The 21,712-nt window shown below is 39.1% G+C and overlaps 1 protein-coding gene across 6 annotated transcripts in view; it reads left to right on the plus strand.

Moving 5' to 3' along the window:
- The window catches only part of CSMD3 (CUB and Sushi multiple domains 3), an 804,446-nt gene that overhangs the window by 527,870 nt on the left and 254,864 nt on the right, over positions 1-21,712 (plus strand). For all 6 annotated transcript variants that reach the window (XM_072151297.1, XM_072151299.1, XM_072151298.1 and 3 more), the window contains 2 exons: positions 463-657; positions 13,291-13,407. In XM_072151297.1, the coding sequence (XP_072007398.1) occupies positions 463-657; positions 13,291-13,407 (312 nt within the window). The remainder of the gene's footprint in view (positions 1-462; positions 658-13,290; positions 13,408-21,712) is intronic.

Here is a 21,712-nt window from a genome sequence, read left to right on the forward strand (position 1 = left end):
ACGGCTTCTGTGCCCCTGTAAACAAACAGGGGAACGAATCGAAGGGACCGCGGCGCGTGACATTGGCGGCGCCGCAGGAGGTAAGTACATGCTTATTATGTTTAACTAGCCCACCCCAGCCCGGCCCTCAGTAATTTTTAAAACTCGGATAACCCCTTTAACCAATAACAGACTTTCTTTGAAGTCTATAAGTTTTCATAACCACCAATAATAAATTCTGAAATAATGAGGGTGGAAGGTATGTGGGGTGGAGTATACTGCAACTCGAACATATATATGGCAAGTAACAGATCACAAAATTATGAGCTGAGGAACGTTCATTATAGAGAATTGGTAGTTTATAATCTTAGGTTTACAGTCTATGGTATGACATTACTATGGTTGATCCTTATCTTTATATTAATCTTTAAATAAAACAAAAATTCTCTTTTTTGATAAATTATTGTATTTTGTTTTCTTCAGCCAAACTCCGAGAATCATGCTTTGACCCTGGAAATATAATGAATGGCACACGGCTTGGTATGGATTATAAGCTTGGATCCACTGTTACATATTATTGTGATGCTGGTTATGTCCTTCAAGGATATTCAACACTTACATGCATCATGGGAGATGATGGAAGACCAGGCTGGAACCGAGTATTACCGAGCTGTCATGGTGAGAATTTATGTAATACACAATAATAAAAAATGAAATCCTTTCAATTTAATTTTGGGTTATGTATCAGTAGGGTATAGGATGATTTTAAACACCTTCACATTATCAAAAGTGAGATTGTGAGCAACAAAAACTAAAGCCAATTGGATAGCAAAGAATGTTGGAATTATGAAACATGCAGCGTCTATATAGGGGCTCTTGCACAATATTCTTACACCAAAACTTGTCTATTAACCAAGTTCTTTCTAGTACTCTAATTCTTAACCAAAACTTCCATTGCTGTCAATGGGACCTGGAGGTAGAGAGCCTTAAAGAAACAACAAGAATGTGCTGAAAACCCAACTCGGCTTATACTCCAGTAAAAAAAGATAGGTTTTACCGAGTTTTTGTGGTAAAATTAGGGGCCTCGGCTTATACTTGGTTCGGCTTATACTTGAGTACATACGGTATATACCTATAAACTATTTTTACCTATATATAGTCCTCCAAATGACTCTGCCTTGCCTAGCGTATGTTCATTTAAAATAATATAATGATTTATTTAGTGCTTTTAACCCAAGCATACTTACATGTATTTGTGTGCCCCTTGAAACAGGATCCATTCTTTATTTAGCTGTTAATGGCTTATGTGTAATGAAAAAGAATTTGTAATTGTGCCTCAGGGGCTCCTGTGTACGTCACAGAAGCCCCTTCTGTTCCTGTCGGCTGTCACTGACACTCTGGCAGGGGATGGAGAGAAGAGGTGAAGGAAGGACTGAATAAGAAGTAGCCGAAGGAGCCCCTGAGGCTCATTTTAATCTTGTTAAAAGTCCTTTTTCACAAAAGCATATGCCAATTACAGCTAAAAGAAGAATGGATCTTGTTTCAGGGGACACAAATCAGCAAAAATGCATGTGGTTCATTTCCTTTAAAACTAATATATCAAAATGGTATATAAAAAGTACCATTAAACGATGGGGGAATTTATCAAGCTCTGTCTGTGCTCCTCCCTGCCCCTTTGGTCCCTCCAGATTTACCAAGAGGTTCCATCCTCTTTGTATATCAGGCGCCCGAACATGAGGCTGGACAATTCTATGTCAGGCCCTGGCATGTATAGAATTGTGCTATAACCTGCTCCAGAAATGGGTGCAGGCTATAGCTAGTGCACCAAAGGGGGGCTTCCTTGTGCCAGCCTACTGCACAGCCTGGTTCGCTTAATCAAAGTTCTCCTATTACCACTTGGGTTGCAGGTGGCATAATGGTAATCTGAATTCCTATATTCAAACTTAAGTAATAGGAATTTTTTTTATGAGGCTTTCTGTTTCTGACCACTCTTGCACAGAGTTGGACTGGCCACCAACATCTAAGAAGATTTTTGGGTAGCACCATGCTTGTAAAAATGAGCCCCATGTGTGCATTGGAAGACAAAGAATTTGAACACTCTTAAAATGTACTTTGAAAGTGTTTAGGGTGAATAATTTTATCTTGTGAGCTTGGAAACCCCAGTCCACAAACTTTAAGTGGGGTTATCTTTCCAAAAACAGTTTAAATTAAAGGGAATCTGTCACCAGCAACTGGTCTAATAGACCACTACCAGTATATTGTCAAACAGAGTAACACCTTTTAGTTTCTTTTTCTTTCATGGTACAGTGTGATATTGTATCATTTAGAAAATCTCATTTGAAGTGAGATGTAAATTGGTTGTATAAAGTCAAGGAGGAGGAGAGTGTAACATTGAAGAAAAGGTGGGGAATGCTGAACGCCTCCTACTCTGTGATTGACATGATGCATCAGACTTCAGGAGATCTGGTTAGTGATGTCAATGGATGTAGGACCATCAACTACAGTCAATAAAGCATTCTGTGGATGAGAGAGCTTGACTTCAGTGTTAAAATCTCCGCCTCCGTGACTTTATACAGCCGTTTTACATTTCACTTTGAAGTTTATTTTCTGGATGATGCCACCACGCTGGGTCATGAAAGAAACATGGTCTGGAAGGTGTTCAGCTGCTTGACAACATAATGGTAGTGGTTTATTAGGTCAATTTCCGCTGACAGGTTTCCTTTAAGCTTTTTACATGCCCTAAAAGCAGCATATTTTCTCAGGAGAAGCCAATTTAATTTTCTTGCAACTGCTTTAGATAATTACATCATGCCACCCATTCCGCTTCATGGAGGTGATCTCAAGTAGTGGACACCCGTCTCTGAAGACCTCACGCCCTAATAGGGTCAATAAGCAGAGGATTTTCTTCATTAGCTTACATAGTATGGAATAACATTATCTACCTTTTTACAGAAAATGTTAAGGCAGACGCTTAAAGTCAAGTATTGAGTTATTCCAGTAAGTTATAGTACCCAGCATAATGATTTTAATTAGTCAACCTCATTTCCTAAGTGGAATTATCCTCAGTAATATACCATTTTAATTTAAAATGTTCAGTTACTCATTTAACTTATGAAATTGCATTGCCGTCTCGCGAAGACCGCTCCAATCTTTTCTCTCTAGTGACTCATCCTTCGATCAAAGCACTTATACCTCATCATCCTACATTATTTCATGGCTCTAGCTTGTCAATGTCCAATGGCAATTGCTTCCAAATGAGTCACTCTGGTAAGAAGATTCCATACCATGTGCTCCACATAGAACAGATTTCCAGGTCAATGTGTCCATTTTACTGCATGCAATTAAATGGACACATAATGTAATTTCTGAATTACCCGTAACGTGTTGACCTAAACACAAAAGAGCAAACATAACCTAGTCCCTATAACTATGACACCATATAAGACAGCTATACATTTTAACTAAAGGTGAAGATACACTATAGATGTCAAATTGGGCCCCTGCAGTAAGGGGTCCCCCTATCACATAGAAAGACATCAGTATTCTAAATGGTTATAGATCTGTAAGGTCTGTTCATGGTGACCTGCACATTCTTGAACGTTTTAGACATTATTGATGAATATCTTGAAGCGTGTAGGCTGCAATGACATCAAGAAAGAGTGCTGCATACACTGCTGTTTTACTTGTTAAAGTAAAGAACAACTTGGTGAAACCCAATGGACCTTATTATTAGTTAATGGAGTCTGTTATGTGCTATGGCTATCTGTCTTGCAATAGTTTTAAGCAATCATAGATGGAAACCAAGACATTCCAACAAGCTTCAAATGGAGTTATTCAACAATAGATGTTTATAACCTATTCGCAGGTTAGGTGACTAATGTCTCATCATAGGGTACTGCATATCGTTCATACGAATTGCAATCTTACTCCTTACTGCACCACTATAACATGTATGGTGCCATGCTATTCAAAATCTGGGTGGGCGCAGCTGAATTGTCCAAAAAAATGTTTTAATGAGCAGTAGACAGCAATCTACAACTCCTAAAAACCTAGGGGCTATGTGAGAATCAATACTCTTATCTAGATATAGGGCATTGTAGGACTTCCTAAAAATGGGAAAAAGCTCCTGTCTAATGATAGAGAATGGGAGTACCTCCTTTCTAGTAATAGGGGTCGGAAGGTCCTCCTTTCTATTGTTAGAGCATGGGAGGTCCTTCTGTCTAGTGATAGTAAATGGAAAGACCTCCTATCTAGTGATAGGGCACTCAAGGACCTCCTGTCTTAGTGTTAGGGCATGGGAGTACCATCTGTCTATTGATATGAAATGGGAGGACCTCCTGTCCAGTGATAGGAAATGAGAGGACCTCCTGTCTAGTGTTAGCGCAAGGGAAGACTTCCTGTCTATAATTAGGGCATGGGAGGACCTCCTGTCTAATGATAGGAAATGGGAAAATTTCCTGTCTAATGATAGGAAATGGGAGGATTTCCTGTCTACTGATAGGAAATAGGAGGATTTCCTGTCTAGTGATAGGAAATGAGAGGACTTCCTCTCTAGTGTTAGGGCATTGGAGGACCTTCTGTCTAGTGATAGGGAATGTGAGAACCCCCAGTCTATTGATAATTGAGTTCCCCAGTAATCATTTCTGATGTGTCCCGTGGATAGTAACATATGTCTGTTGTGGTCCAACCTTCTTCATTTCACAAATTTTCCATCTTTGTTGAAGGCTTATAATACCTTTCAAAATTAAATACATTTAAAAAGGGGAAACTTTTTCTTTTATTTATTTTAGTTGTTTTCTTAATAAATGATGTCACTTTTTTATAGATAATATATGTTCTCTATACAATGCAGTTCTTTGCGGTAGATGTCTTTTATGCAGGGCTCCAGTTATGCCACTGATACCTCTAATATGATAGATGACATTAGCACAGTTGGTACTCTGTCAAAAACACAATTAAGGAGCGATGTCATGATATCCTTCACAGCTGTGATGCATTTTCTTGCACTGTATACTGCAGAGAGTCATACTATATATTTTCTTCCAAAAAAAAATATAAGAACAGAGCTCCGTTTTTTTACATTTTTGAACTTGAAAATCAAGTTTTTCTATTAAAAGTTTTGGAAGAGAAGTTTATCATGTATTACATATTTAAAAAATAGTTTAGGAGTGTCAAGCTATTTTTATGTTTATTTCAGTGTGATATATTGCAGAAATGCTAGAATGTTATAGCCAAACCCACAACCGTTCTGCTGACCTGGACTCTTATTACTACATTGATGATCAATGATCCACCCATCTCAATGAGGCAACTATTAAGAATATAATAATATAACTATACTTGTGACTTATTGGCAGGATATGTTATAAAGACAGGAATGATGGAGGTTCCATTGCTGGAATAAGCACCTATCTTGAAAAGTGGGGTCTACTGACCATGAACGGGCAGAATTGAGGGTTTTCTATCCATGAGCAGCCACTCTCAATTCAGGTCTATGGAAGTGCTTAAAATATCCCAGTTTGCCCTATTTTCGACATGGCACAAGTTAAAGGAACTCTACCAACTGGAATTCTACTTACCAAAGTAGATCCAGGTGCAAATTCCCCAGGACAGCATGATCCAAAACTTGTGTATTATGCAGCTGGTTATCTTTTATAATATGCTAATTTGCTGGAGGGGTTACTAAAGGCGTCAACATAGCCTCTGCTAGTTCCGTGGGCTATGGCTGCAACACGTCTCCACTGGCCCTCCAGAAATGTCCCTTCGATTTCCGCAATGATTGTGAAGCAAGTGGCTTCCGCACATGAGCAATGCCTCCAATGGCTTTAGGATATCTTCAGAGCTTACAGCTTCTCTGAAGCCGATGGCACAATGGAGCAGATTTACTTACCCGGTCCTGTCGCAATCCAGACGCGCGTTCTCTGTGGAGGATTCAGGTCTTCCGGCGATTCACCAAGGTAATGCGGCCGATGTCCACCAGGTGTTGCTGCTGCGCTGAAGTCCATAGGAGTTCACTGGAGTTCATGATCTGTTGCTGGGTGCAGGTAAGCTCGTGTTAAGCGACACTTTTTTAAAAAAAAAATACGGCATTTTTTCTGAATCCATTGGATTTTTTGACGGCCACATGGCCCCGATTTCCGTTGCGTGCATGCTGACGCCGATACGCCACAATCCGATCGCGTGCACCAAAAACCCTGGCCAATTCAGGGAAAATCAGCGCAAAGCGGTAATATTCGGATAACCCGATGGAAAAAACGCAATTCGGGTCCTTAGTAAATGACCCCCAAAGAGATGCACTCCCCATGTGCAGGCTACAAAATTCCCAAAGACATCTCCACATAGCCACCAGAGATAACAAAGGTGATGGTGACAACCTCATTAGCCCCTGCAGCAAATTAAAAAAATTGTTTTTAGGGACAAAGAACATACTATATACTATGGTATATATATGCGCTGGGAATCTGCCTTGGTAAGTAGATTCCATATGGCAGATTTCCTTTAAAAATAATTTTATCTAATGGTATGTGAAGAGCCAAACCTGCATAAGATATTTTATTATTTTTAGTACATCATAATTCTATGAAAAAATTACAATTAATTCTAAGTAGATATACAACCCATTCAAATTCTGCCTTATTTGAACTTTTATCTGGGAAAAATGGCCCAAGATATTCCATTGAAATGCCCTTGAAGCCTACCTAATACGTTTGGGATGTGAACCAAATCCACGATTCTCATTCCATTATGAATGCCTGTGAAGATTATCCACTGTAATATACTAAACCATTTGGCACTGAATGATGGCAGTAAAGAGCAAGATCTAATTAAAGAATGTAGATGAAACATTCTTTCAATGAAGGCATGAAAAGTAATCATTTCTGTCGACATTGCCCAATAAAACACATCATTTCTAGATTACGGCATGGAAATGCAAACTTGTGCACAGCTGATGCCAGTAGTGTTTTTGGCTGCTATCTCCAATATCTGGAATAAAAAAAGAATATTTGAACGAATCTGTGTTTCTTATGCCCCATAAATATTTTACCATTGTGGACTGGCCAAGGTTTTATTTCAGTTGATCAGAAAAACCTCTGGTTAGGAAGAATGGGGCATCGAAAATAACAAAAGGGGGGTGGGAAGAAAGATTTTTCTTCATTCCAACTCCTTTTTGTTCTGGCACCTTGTTGACACTTAGGTCAAATTTGTTTTGGACATGCAAGGAAATAAAGGACCATGCCACAGAAAGTAGGTGGGGGGAGGTAAGTACACATATTTTTATTTTCTGTCCCCTTGTTCATAATAATCTGGGTTTTTCAAACTAAGTTGAAAACGCTGTTAAGGTGAAACATAGTGACCCAAGGCCTGTGGAAGAAGGGCCAAATAAATGGAGGATATGGCATATCATATGGGCTATAAACCCATAACTACCACAAAAAACATCTATTAACTATAGTGTATAGCTATAGCAAATAATAACTTCACTTTAATAACATTATATATCATACAGTATTACCAAATGTCATATAAGGGTCTTAGGCCCCTTGTACACGAACCTTGTGGGGATGTCCTGTTTATCCAGCCCCAACTTAGCCCCCATAGATGCTTTTGGGGCCCGGGCCGTGATATGGTGAGTACACACGTGTGTCTCCATACCGTTTCCTTTAAGTACGATTCGGCACCAGGCATCCCTATGGAGAGGGATGGGTTGAGCAGCGGGCTATACACCTGTCCTGGCTCGGGAGTAGCACACGTTCGGGTGCAAGAATCCTTACAATATGTAAGAACCCATTTCTAGATACATTCTTAATAGCAGATAATATAACTACTGGAATTGGTAAGGAGTCTGTGAAAATAATTAGTCCTCCTTAGTGCCCCATACACATGAGTGCTTGGCTTAGTATATGTTCCTCATACGGTCAGAGTTTTTGATGGATTACATGTTGAACAGGAGAGGCAAAACATCAGAGGATCTTCAATTTAGACCAGGCTCTGAACACAATGATGGACACAAAGGTCTGCATGATGAAACTTGAGCCACATCTGACACTAATTGGTAAAATCCAATTGATGATATGTCCTACATGGATCCCGGATACATGAAGAGTGAGCTCTCAAACTATGTGCCCATGATGTCGCAAGGTGTCTTAGTCTCATTTGAGAATACTAGAGATGGGAAATTTGTGACCATTATTTTCTCTAACATCGACCAATAAGGGAGGTTTAAGGTCCCAAAGTGGTTACTGTGTTACTGGTTTACTGTCATTTAACTAATGTACATGGCCATCTTTAGAAATTTGCACTAAGAATTCTTATAATATGCTATATTGTAAAACTTTACCGCTTAAAATTGTCATTCATTTTTAAAAACCTAGAGGGCTCAGAGTGTAATTGCAATTAGCAGACAAAGCAATGAAACACATCCGTCATCATGCACTTTGACACCTGTTTAGACATCTTGTATCAGTCATGTCATTGAACGCCATGTGAAAGGTCGGGTGATTGATTAAAAACATTGAGCTTCATCTGCGTTCCTAATGCAGCACCCAGATGTTGAAAATAGTTCATTTACACTTTTAATTACTGTTAACCTGTTTTATGTGTATTGATTGAGAGTAATCTTTTACATAATTGGTTTAATTAAGCTATTTCTGCAAGCAAGCCGTTTGCTTATATAGTAAAGCAATATTCTGGATCACTATCTGAATAAAAGAACCCTCTACAAGAAACTCTTTTAAAACTGAGAACTTGTTTAAGCACCAAACAAAAAAAATCTTTTAAAAAATGTACATAGACAGACCCCAATTAAAAAAACACCCAATTTACATACAACCTTTAGTTACTAATGGACCTCTCTGCCCACTGTGACCTCTGTTGATAATTTTCTGACCTTTAACCCCAGGTTTCAATGATAAACTCCAAGAATTATCAAAGGTGATGAAAAAATACTTTACCTGGTGATACACTTATAAAATATACAGTTCTGACTTACAAATAAATTCAACTTAAGAGCAAACCTACAGAACCTGTACTTACCCCAGGACTGCTTGTACATACATAGATACTTGAAGAACAATAATTGATTCTTTACAATAATTGTTAACATCTTTTCCCTTCACCGTTAAGTTAGCACATACCTAAATACTTTAAACCAGCAAAACTTCTGCTTTAATAGAAGTGGTCACACTTGCCGATGATCAGTTAGTCAAAACATTTGATTAGCAGCTATTAGCTGCTTACCTAGTATTAGTTTTGTAAAATGGAAATTTGTTTCAGAATAGAATAAACTCTCTGGTAGCCCTTTTGAAGTTATGTATTTGTGGTGTTGTTTGTTGACAGCGCAGTTGTGTATAGGACTTATGGAACCTAAAATTAATTTAGCTATTCAGTAGATTTTTATTGTCCTTGGCTATTCACTTATGCAATGAGATGAAATTGTTTATTCTGGCCCAGTGTACACAACAAAGCTGACACTAGGCAAGTGAGCTACAATACACAGGAGCCAGATAATTATGATTGTTCGAGTGGTGAGTACAAAATATAGAGTCCAGGGAATAAGGATTTTGTTAGTTACCTTGTCACATATAAACTAAGCATGTAGAGGGACATTTATCATACGCCAGCACATTATGCACCAGCAGTGGCATAACTTGGAGCTGATGAGCCCCAGTGCATTTCTGTCCCAGGCCCCTGATTATAATGTATGGTTTATAGCACTAGTCTTCTCATATGGGAAAGTGGCACCTTATGGGCCCCCGTAACCTCTTAGGCCCGGTTGCAACTGCACTCTCTGCACCCCCTCAAGTTACACCTCTGTGTACCAGCGTTTGATGAAAATCCTTCCCCTCTGCCATATATATATATATATATATATATATATATATATATATATATATTTATAGAGAGAGAGAGAGAGAGAGAGAGAGAAAGAGACAGGTTATCGCTGCATTCTAACAACAGATTGTATCTAGAAAGTACATGTTTCTAATGCAGGACAAATCACTTACAAGGAGATATGTTTAGTTCATATGTGACACAAAGTAGAGTAAATGGAGGCGGCCAAAGTTACACTTCTTCTCTTAAGAACTAGTGATGAGTGATCCTGTTAGAATTTTAAAAACCTGTCTGGTGCTACCATGATGTCATTGGGGAGCAATTTTCCTCCCCAAAATGGTGGTGCCATGGTAGCAGGTTGAAGCTGGCATGCATGGCCGCTAAAATGCAAATGCAAGTGTTGGCGTCTTTGCCAACAAGGGGGGGGGGGTCGAGCCAAACTTTCCTGGTTCGGGTATGTTCAACACTAATGAGAACCCTACATCATTGTTCTTATCTTACACATTCACATTTTTGTTTATATTGCCAAAATGTTGTATTGCATAACTCAGAATCCATTACGCCTCTGATTTTAATTTAAAAAAACTACCTCCATCACGCACGTTCTCATCATCTAACACAGGCTCATGATTCAAAAGAAGGCAGATTAGCATATTTTGTGGCAAGCTGTTTTGTATCTTTGCTTCACTAAAAGCTATTTACTGTACCTAGAGCTGTGTGCTTTGTAACTTAATTTGCATGGAAACAAAGACTAAAGTAGATTTAAGCATCAAGAAGAGAAGTTAGCAATACAGAGATTATTGTCTGCTGGATATAAACCCCTTGCAAACAAATAGTCACAGTAGCAAAATCAGATTTGCTGATAAACTCCACAATGCTGAATTGCCGCAAATGTCTCCCAAGAGGTAGAGCGACATACGGAGATCTGAAGCCGTAATTAACTTATCTCACTGCGTTACACTCCAAATGTGTCACTTAGAAAAGTACCTCAGTTTGTTAGACTAATATCTTTATAGAAGTAATGTTGTGCACAGAAAGAAAAGTCAGAGTCATCATTGTAGCAGAAAAACTGGAAATTATGATGTTTAGAATGCAGCTTTATCTGATAAGGTCTTAAAGGGGATGTATATTTAAGACGTAGGCCTTGGGGCTCCATCGATGAGGCAATCTGGAGAGTGACTGTTAATGGTCCCATTTATTGCTGATGGAGATACCCATCTAAGATATGGACATCCATTATTTTATATAGATACCGTGGGTCATATGTATCAAGTTTTTGGCTTGCCTTATTCTTTAATTTTTGAGACTTTTCATGGTGCCTATGCTCAAATGTGACATTTTTGTGCCTTAAGCAGTCTCCTTTCAAAGTTAGACATTGTCTAATTTTCCATCTAGAAATTAGCTTGGAGCTGATTGCGAATTTTGTAGACTATTTGCGACTTAACTCTTAGAAAATCGCAAATCGACTAAAGAACGAACTCACAACTTATCAATTAGAAAAAAAAACCCACTAAAATATATCTGACCAGCAGAAAAGCCCAGCAAAGTCACAAAAACAGATGGACAAGCCAGACTTATGATACATTTACCCCTATGTTTTCTATACAGTGAAAGAAATATATGAGTGGCCAGAACTTTTTGGGGCCAGGATGAAATACAATAGTGAAATACAGTCAAGTCGTTACTGCTTTAGTTACAGCTTCCATCAAGTATAGTTAAGCAGTGGGTCCAGTGAGGCCTCCCTTAGTTTCCATTGAAATCTGATGATAGGGTTCTATTATAAATTTGGGTTCCAGTCTATATTTGACTCTGTAGAGCTACAAGGAGTCCACCCTAACAAAACTGGTTTAAAGAATATCTACCATCAGTTTCATTGATGGTAGATGTCCAGAACTTACGTGACCATTTCTTTATAAACTAAGTGGAACTGTTTTTAGTGTACAAAAACGGCACAAAAAGAAAATGACTATTTAAAAAATATATAAATTAGCCGGAGGCACTCAGACTAACCTCACCTGAGTGTCTCTTAGCATCGCCAGCTTTTACTTTATTCTTCCCCGCAATGTAATAATACCTCCTTCTACTGCCCGAGGAGCTACAAGCTGCCGGTTACATCAGGAGCTCTCTCCTAGTTACTCGGACAGGAGCAGGAGGTAATATGACAGTGTAAGATGTACATAAATTAAAATCTGCCATTGCCTTGTCCAGGTGATATCATCCTGAGTGCCTCAAGCTAATTTATACATTTTTTAGCAATCTTTTTCTTTGTAAGCGTGCAATTTCTTTATGCACTAAAAACATTTCCACTTAGTGCATAAAGAATTGGGCACGTAAGTGCTGGGTTTCTACCATCAGTCATAAGGATACATTTTAAGAAGATCAGTCAACTACACAACACAAAAACAAATCTACTAAGGCTATAGTTATACCCACGGTGATTTGCCAGCAGCATTTAAACAGTAAACATCAGTCATCGGCGGATAGGTGCATTAAACACCAAACTTCTGGCTGGAGTCTGAGTGAATACAATTGATACAATACAAGTCAATACATTTGAATTCCTTCTTTTTTTATGGCTATCTTTTACGTAATAGGGCATTTGACTGCATGCACTTAGGACATACAATAAGCAGAATCCATCTTAAGTGCTAAAATCAAGTCCAAATGCAGTGGGAACCTAGCCTAAATTAGGCTAAGAAGAACTTATAATATCTGTGGACTGTAGTGAATGAATGAATGATTTTTGGGAGAAGTCAGTAAGCCACTGCCAAATACCAATACAGGCAACTTATTTTCCCATAAGAAAAAAGGGATAAGTTCACATGCCTTATCTTTAATTTCCCAAAAGTCAACTGTTAGGGAAGAATTGGGGAACATCGACACACATTAAAGGGTCAACTGGTTCCATCAAAAATGAAAGGTTTTGCTTTTTTAAAGCATATACCGTCCATAACACTTTAAGCAGGGTCTGTAGAGATAAGGAGAATTAGATTAGTATCAATCAAGGCTTATCCTACATTATTCAAAGACTGGGTAGCCAATGGATTCTGCTGCAGATTATTAGGCCAGATATGGTTGCACTCTCAATCAATGGGTCCATGGTGTGTTGTCTACTGAAATGCTTTCACGGGTTGACAGCAAGGACATGCAGTCACATTCTGTAGAGAGACTATTGCTCGATTTGGTTTTCAATGAATCTCTCTTAATTTAAAAAATAAGCAAACAAATACATTTTACTCTTACGCATTTTGGAACAACTCGTCTTAAGAAGCTTTAAATAGTAAAGAAACTCAAACAAAATATTCATTGAATTATCATCACAAATATTTGAATGAAAATATGTCAGACGGAGACAACTTTATGTTCAATAAGCTTTTATAATGAAGGGAAACATTATTACAATAATCCAGATGAGTCTTTATTCACTATCATTTTTTTATTTTATTACTGTTAATTAATTTTGTCAATTTTTTTTCCTAGCACCGTGTGGGAGCCGATCTACCGGATCAGAAGGAACAGTATTATCCCCCAACTATCCTAAAAACTACAGTGTTGGCCATAACTGTGTGTTTTCTGTAGCTGTTCCTAAAGAATTTGGTGAGTAAATGGGTTCATCCTTCTGAGAATACATGCAGTATTGGGGGTTAAAAAAAAACATTCAATCTGAACATTTGGTTGCGGTCCTGTAATGGACCATGGTGGAATCCAGAAAGGTAATGTATTCAAATATCTGCTTCTCATGGCTGCTCTTTTTGTGTATATAATGTCTCAACTGGGGATGAGTGGTTAGGGTTGGCTGAGTTCAACTCATGAACACTACAGGGAAGTTACAACTGGGGTTGAGTGGACCCAAAGTTTTTGGCTGCATTTAAAAGTTAATACCTACTTCCGGTGCCAGCACTGATCACGTTTGTTACTCGTGAGGGTGAACCCGAATACCAAACCTGACATTCTGTCTGAAGTCCAGGATTGGGAACCCCAGAATTGAAGTTCTTAACCCTAGTCTCAACTTTTCTTTCGTGTTCACGAGGGGTAATATGTATGTAAAAATTCCTCTAGGGCAGTAAGCTGTTATAGATGTCCATATACAATTGTTCAAAATGTTTCATCCAAAATCCTTCTTTGTCGGAAGTCATAATTAACATAAAAAAGATTAGGTAGTGTGGGGCTATAAATATTATGATTATCATCATAGATTGTAAGCTCTTGCGAGCAGGGCCCTGATTTCTATTATTTCATGTGACCATTTTTATTGTTATCTCTTATTTTGTGTGTACATATATCCCTTTATCTATAAAACCCTGTGGAATCTGAAGCTGCTATATGAATAAAGATGTATTATTGTTATAGGTCAATATGAGATTGGTGGGGGTCTAACACTCAGTACTCACAGATTAGCTCTTCTTAGCAACAGATAACAAAACAGGAAGCAGAAAGCGCCATTCTCTGTGTAGTGGCCAAAACTGAGTGACTGCAACTTTACTCCCATTCAAATAAATTATTGACCTATAGTAACCTAGTTTGACCAACATTCAGAGAATAGAGCTGTCTCAAACATTCTGTTTGTAACAGTTGCTGAGAGCATGTGCACTGTGGGGGTGTTGAACTTTCACTGATCTGAACTTGAGGATATATTCTAAGGATATATTGTAAATATTTAAGTCTGGAAATACTCTGTAATTCCTTCCACCTTAAATGCTAGCTTAAATTGGTGAAATAATGTTTCACGAGAGATATACTTCTTCTTTGGTGAGTGAAAATACATGGCCAGTTTCAATGACTTGCAGTAACAGTCAATGTACCCACAAGTGTATGTCGTGACTTAAACATACCAATGGTTCACAAGAAGTTTGTTCAACCAACAATATTCTGCACCTTTCGTAATGTTTTTGGACACCTTTAATACATTTTACAGTCTGGTATTTCTTGGTTCCATCCAATTTTTTGTATTTATTCTGTAAGAGTTGAGGTTTGCTTACAATGTAGTAAATAAAATATAAAGGTAGATGTTTTAAATATCTCATAGGAAAGATTATGGTAAAATTGGAGCTAGAACATCTTGCCGGAAACGATTTGTAGCTTAATCCAAAAACATTATGTTGATGCACTCAGCTGCGATTAAGGCCCACGTCTTTGAAACGTGTCAACGTGCCAAATTTTTTATGCTGTTCATAAAAAAGTATTTTTTTTTTTACTCCTGAGAAGATGTGCCTGCTCTTGTTTTTCACTAATCTGCCTTGTGGGGTTTTGACAAGATTCAGCCAAGTATTTATTGCATGGTGATAGCTGGAGATTTAAAGTACGGCTGATTTCACATCTGTATTGCATCAGATGGCATTCAAGGTATAATGGATTCATCACACAATGGACACCATTATTACCCAAAATGCCCTATTCAAATTAAGGATTCCATTGCAGGGTCAATAGTGTTACATAAAATATACTCCTGTATGCTGTGTTATTTTAAGTTGGAGTTTTCATTTAATTTGAATATTAGAATGTTTATGAAAGCACCAATAATAGAGTAATTTTACAAAAAGATTTTGTATATTCAGCTGCCAATTCCTATAAGGAAATTGACCTCCTGAACAAAGGGTTTCAATCATAGGGAGACATAAAAAATTTAAAGTGACAATGAAAAGCTATTTTGACTAACAATTGTATCTCCTGTATTTGTCTAATGTGGTCGTAGGAAAGTAGTCTAGGGTATTTTTAAGGAAAAACCATTGGAGTACGATTTTTTTTGTACATTATGGTTATGCATTGGATACCTTATTGTAATATACTGGGTGCATGATTCTGAATTTACTGTACATCATTGTTACTAAGGTTACATGGGATTACTTTTGTTTTCTTTTGAAAAGTCAAATTTGAAGGGAATCATCCAAATCTTTTCAAGTAAAATTATTTTGAAAAAAAAAAGCAACAGTGTATTTTTATTAAATACCCTATCAATAGTAAGTGAAATACTAAGTTAGTAAAATATTAATCTTTATTTTAAATCATTAAAAATACTCTTGAAAACCAAACAATTAACATTTTAAAAAGTTGAAACCAGATACGTCAACTAAATAGCAAGAGACATACCAAAAGGACAGTGGGGGAGATTTACAAATGGCTTCTCCGCTAGTCTTCTGACATGTAAAAAGCCACATCCCCAGCAGTTTTGTGGGTTCTCTGCACACCACTTTGGGCATGATGGAGCTTAGAACAAGGTGGGCCGGGGGGGGGGGGGGGGGCTTGGGCGTGAAACCGGTGGAGGCTATTGCTGAACAATCCACCAGTTCAGACTCAAGCCTCTTAGCAGATACAGATGTGATCTCCACAAGCAACGTCAGAGTTGTTTCGACCATGTCTAACCTAGCAGAGATTGCGTCTTTATCTACTTTCTACTTGTATTTATCTCCTAAGAAGCTGAAACCATATACGGAGTTCAAAGTTCAATATTCCAGACTTAATATGTCCCCCCAATATGTCAAAAAAGGAAAGAGAGGAATGAGGGCACTCATCGCTGTAGATTCAAATTCCTTAGATGAAGTTTATTGAAACATACTCACAATTATCATTGTGTGTGTGTTTGGGGAGGGGGGGCAGACAGTAAGTCACATAACAAAAGTTCAGTTTTTTAAACACACTACAGTTAAGTTAAAAATTCCAGGCTTAATATGTTCCCCCAAAATTAACTGATGTCTATTTATAGTCTTTTTCTTATAGGGGCTGACCAATGACTGCATCACAGTTCTCCAATACAGTTCTTCTCAAACACATCTATAGATTAGCCCTCATGCACACAAAAGTTGTATTTTGTCCAATTTCTATGGGCTCTTGTGCAAGACTTTGGTTTACATGGCTCTGTGTGGGAACCCAATTCCCAAACCAAAAACCTCAAAACAGGCTTGGGAAGTCTTTATTGTTGTCATCCGCGGTTGACCAGACATGTGACACAAACAATGGACTGCAGATCTGTATTTTTGTGGTCTGTGAAATGGTCACATTCATTTTCATGTAGCCCGGCTGTGGTTCTTGTTAACCTTGCATCCTGGTATGTACATTGGAATTTTTTATTAACCTATCCAAATATATAGGGGAGAACAAAAGGAGCCTTACCCTGTAAATACTAGATGTGGTTGAGAAGTTGTTCCCAAACTTGCACTAAAAATATCCTACAATATTGCATATTTTTGGTATGATCTAAACCAACAAATCGGAGGTGAACATTTTAGAATTTAGACAGTCTCAAGCTTATAATTTTGGATGTTATTATTACATATTACAATTTTAGTAGACACATCCAAATAATGAAGAAGGTCGCAGTGATTGTGGGTCAAAATTGTGTAAATTTAAAAAAATGAAAACAGTTGGTAGTTCCCTACTGTACAGGATTATTTCATAGATACAATGTAAGACATGATAGATAGATACTATGTCATTAGAGATGATTCTTGTCATTTGCACTGCTATCGGAGAGGGTCATGTTGTATTGACACAATTTCTATTGTTACAATATAGTATAATAGGTGTTGCTATGTTTTACATTTCTCCACGTGTAAAAGCACAAAGACATTAATCATGAGATGTTACTTTAGCAAATGTCAAGAAATGTCATCCTTTGAGACCCATTAGTAAACTGAAAGCAAGTCAGAGAATTGACTGTGCCCAATTGTCTTGTTGTTGTGATATGATAGATATATTAACTCAAGAAACATTTGTAATCTGTTATAGATGATTATCTACGTGGCACTAACCATATTTAATTCATTAGTATTTTCTCATATATTTTGCATATGCTCATATATTTCCGATATATCATGGAAATCATGCGGAATATAGCTTATTTACTAATGGGACGTGGACGCACTTTCGGCTGACTATCGGACGTTTCCGGGTTTTGAGCGACCGTGACAGATATTTAACAGGGGATTCAGCTGTACGCACTCACATTTTGGCCCAGCGGCGCTGGCTTTTATGCGACAGAAATCGGGGGGGGGGGGGGGGCGGGGGTTCGGGGACCTTTGGATAATCCGAATGATTCGGACTGATTTAACTTTCGAATTGTGTCGCAAGATCGAGCACTTACATACACCGGGAAGAAGAAGGTGAACTCTGTCAGACCTAAACGGGGAAGCGACACATGCAGGATATCGGCTGCACAATCTTAGTGAATCGCGGCAGAGTGCATTATCATCAGACAATGCACTTTCTGTGAACTCCTCCAGACAGGTAAGTAAATAATGTGCCCCAATGTTTTGACATGTAGAAGAAATCGACTTACCTTATTTTTTTTCTCCAACTGGTACAAAGTGTAACAAAAGCTTTTTAAAGTATTTTAAAGGGAATATGTGATAATAATAATAATAATAATAATAATAATCATCATCATCATCTTTATTTATATAGCGCCATCAAATTCCGTAGCGCTTTACAAATCATAGGGGACATATACAAATATATTACATTAAAGAACAAACAGTCATATGGAACAATAGAAGTGAGGGCCCTGCTCACAAGAGCTTACAGTCTATGAGGATGAGGGGGTGACACAAGAGGTTGTATTATGGTCCAGCCATTCTTTATAAGGGAACAATATAAAATCATGTAATAAATAATTTAATAAATAAAAATGTTGCTGCTTGAAGCAGCCATGAGACGCCATCTTATTTACATGGTCCTAAGTGAAAAAGACTGCAGAGAAGCCTGGAGCTTGGTATATATCTGCTGTGTGCCACATAACAGACGGGAGATAGGACATAGGATGGATAAGTAAAGGGAGAGTTGACATTTCATGCAGTTAGCCAGTGTGATAAGCTTGCCTAAAGAGATGGGTTTTAAGAGCACGTTTGAAGCTTTGGAGGGTGGGTATTAGTCTGAGAGTCCAGGGAAGGGCATTCCAGAGAATTGGAGCAACTCGGGAGAAGTCCTGGAGACGTGCATGAGAGGTTCAAATTAAGGTAGAGACTAATCTAATGTCAATGGCAGAACGAAGAGCACGGGAAGGGCGATAGACTGAGATGAGAAAAGAGAGATAGGGAGGTGCAGCATTATTATTATTATGTGATCAGTTTTTACCATAAAAGGCTACAGGCAGTCTTAGGCATTGGGCAGGAGGACTGTAAAAATATGGGTTTATCTTCTAGGATTGTAGATGGTCTTAGTACAGTTAGGTGCACATCATGTGTTAGATCCCTTCAGTGTTCCTACATTGAGTCATTTGTAGGATCCTAGAATATCTTGTGATATATCATAGTTTTATATTCGTAGGAACCGTTTTTTCTGGATACTTTTTCAAGATGTGGCCAAAATTAAAAATTGTTGTATATAAAACCAATATGTGTGTGTATATATTCGCTAAGCCGACACTTCATGATTAGAGATGAGCGAGCACTAAAATGCTCGGGTACTCGTTATTCGAGACGAACTTTTCCCGATGCTCGAGTGCTCGTTTCGAGTAACGAGCCCCATTGAAGTCAATGGGAGACTCGAGCATTTTTCAAGGGGACCAAGGCTCTGCACAGGGAAGCTTGGCCAAACACCTGGGAACCTCAGAAAAGGATGGAAACACCACGGAAATGGACAGGAAACAGCAGGGGCAGCATGCATGGATGCCTCTGAGGCTGCTTAAATGCACCATTATGCCAAAATTATGGGCAACAGCATGGCCATGACAGAGTGACAGAATGAAGCTAGATAGCATCTAAAACATCCAATAATTGACCCTGACACTATAGGGGACGGCATGCAGAGGCAGCGGCAGCAGCGGAAGGCTAGAGAGTGGCATGGCGACATACCCTAAATGGACTCAGGCTTCAAACCAATGGGTAGCAGAGAGGAACCAAAGGAGGTGAGCAAGAAGCGCTCAAATAATATTGGTACATGATAAAAGTTTGCCAGTATATTTTGTGGATTACACAGCAGGGTGGCGACAAAGTTAACATGGAAGCCATGAAAACAATCCAAAATTCTGCCTGACACAGCTCGTTTGATAAGGGGACGATGTATGGAGGCAGTGAACTAGTAGTAGATTAAAGGTGCTGCAGTTAAAACTATGTTAGTTGGTTCTTGGCATGGAGCTGGCGCTCCGCTGCCAGGCGAGCTTTCGCCAATCCAAGCCCCTGTCTCTAGGCTACTCCCCAAACAGCACTTCTAAGAACCTTTCGGATAAGATCAAGTGTAGTAGCGTTCTTATAAGTTTGGGATATGGCGGGTGAGGGGAATGTAAACATCTGCGCAAGAAGCGCTGAAATAATATCCGTAAATGAAAAAAGTTTTCCAGTATATTTTGTGGCTTACACAGCAGGGTGGCGACAAAGTTAACAAGTTTGATGTGGAATGCCCTGCAATAGCTCTTGGGCGGTGTGCCTTTTATCACCTAGGCTCAGCAGTTTGAGCACCGCCTGCTGTCGCTTAGCAACGGCACTGCTGCTGTGCCTAGAGCTACCGACTGATGGCGCCATGCCCACGGATGGTAATTCGGAGGAGGAGGAGGTGGAGGAGGGGTGGGAGGATTTGTAGGTATAGTAGGCCTTTGAGACCTGGACCGAGGTAGACCCCGCAATCCTCTGCGTCGGCAGTATATGACCAGCCCCAGGGTCAGACTCGGTCCCAGCCTGCACCAAGTTAAGTGTAGTAGCGTTCTTATAAGTTTGGGATATGGCGGGTGAGGGGAATGTAAACAGATGCGCAAGAAGCGCATGATGCGCATGGAGCTGGCGCTCCGCTGCTAGGCGAGCTTTCGCCAATCCAAGCCCCTGTCTCTAGGCTACTCCCCAAACAGCACTTCTAAGAACCTTTTGTATAAGATCAAGTGTAGTAGCGTTCTTATAAGTTTAGGATATGGCGGGTGAGGGGAATGTAAACAGATGCGCAAGAAGCGCTGAAATAATATCCGTAAATGGTAAAAGTTTGCCAGTGTATTTTGTGGATAACACAGCAGGGTGGCGACAAAGTTAACAACTTTGATGTGGAATCCATGAAAACAACCCAAATTTCGGCCTGACAAACCTCGTTTGATAAAGGGACGATGTATGGAGGCAGCTATATGGACGACTTTTGGAGGTAGCAATGGAGACAACGTGTGGAGGCTGCTATGGAGACAATTCAATTTGGATAGTGCCTGTATGTGGCAGTCCAAAAAATTTTTCAAACCAGAGGAGCAGGTAGGTGGCCCTCCAGAAAAATGGAATAGATTGAGTGCCTGTATGTGGCAGTCCAAAAAAGTTTTCAAACCAGAGGAGCAGGTAGGTGGCCCTCCAGAAAAATGGAATAGATTGAGTGCCTGTATGTGGCAGTCCAAAAAATTTTTCAAACCAGAGGAGCAGGTAGGTGGCCCTCCAGAAAAATGGAATAGATTGAGTGCCTGTATGTGGCAGTCCAAAAAAGTTTTTAAACCAGAGGAGCAGGTAGGTGGCCCTCCAGAAAAATGGAATAGATTGAGTGCCTGTATGTGGCAGTCCAAAAAAGTTTTTAAACCAGAGGAGCAGGTAGGTGGCCCTCCAGAAAAATGGAATAGATTGAGTGCCTGTATGTGGCAGTCCAAAAAAGTTTTTAAACCAGAGGAGCAGGTAGGTGGCCCTCCAGAAAAATGGAATAGATTGAGTGCCTGTATGTGGCAGTCCCAAAAAATTGTTTAAAACAGAGGACCGGAAAGGTGGCCCTCCAGAAAAATGGAATAGATTGAGTGCCTGTATGTGGCACTCCCAAAAATTGTTTAAAACAGAGGACCGTGTCGGTGGCCCTCCAGAAAAATTAAATGCATAAAGTACTATACCTAGAGCCAGTGGGCCCTGTCAAAAAACAGCCAGTTTCCTCTGCTTTATTGTAGAAAGAGGAGGAGAAGGAGGAAAATGAGGAGGAGGAGGAGTGGATAAATTATTCAGGTTGAGCTTCCTTCACCTGCTGGAGATTT

The sequence above is a fragment of the Engystomops pustulosus genome, chromosome 5 (genome assembly GCF_040894005.1).
Source record: "Engystomops pustulosus chromosome 5, aEngPut4.maternal, whole genome shotgun sequence".
NCBI classification, from domain to species: domain Eukaryota; kingdom Metazoa; phylum Chordata; class Amphibia; order Anura; family Leptodactylidae; genus Engystomops; species Engystomops pustulosus.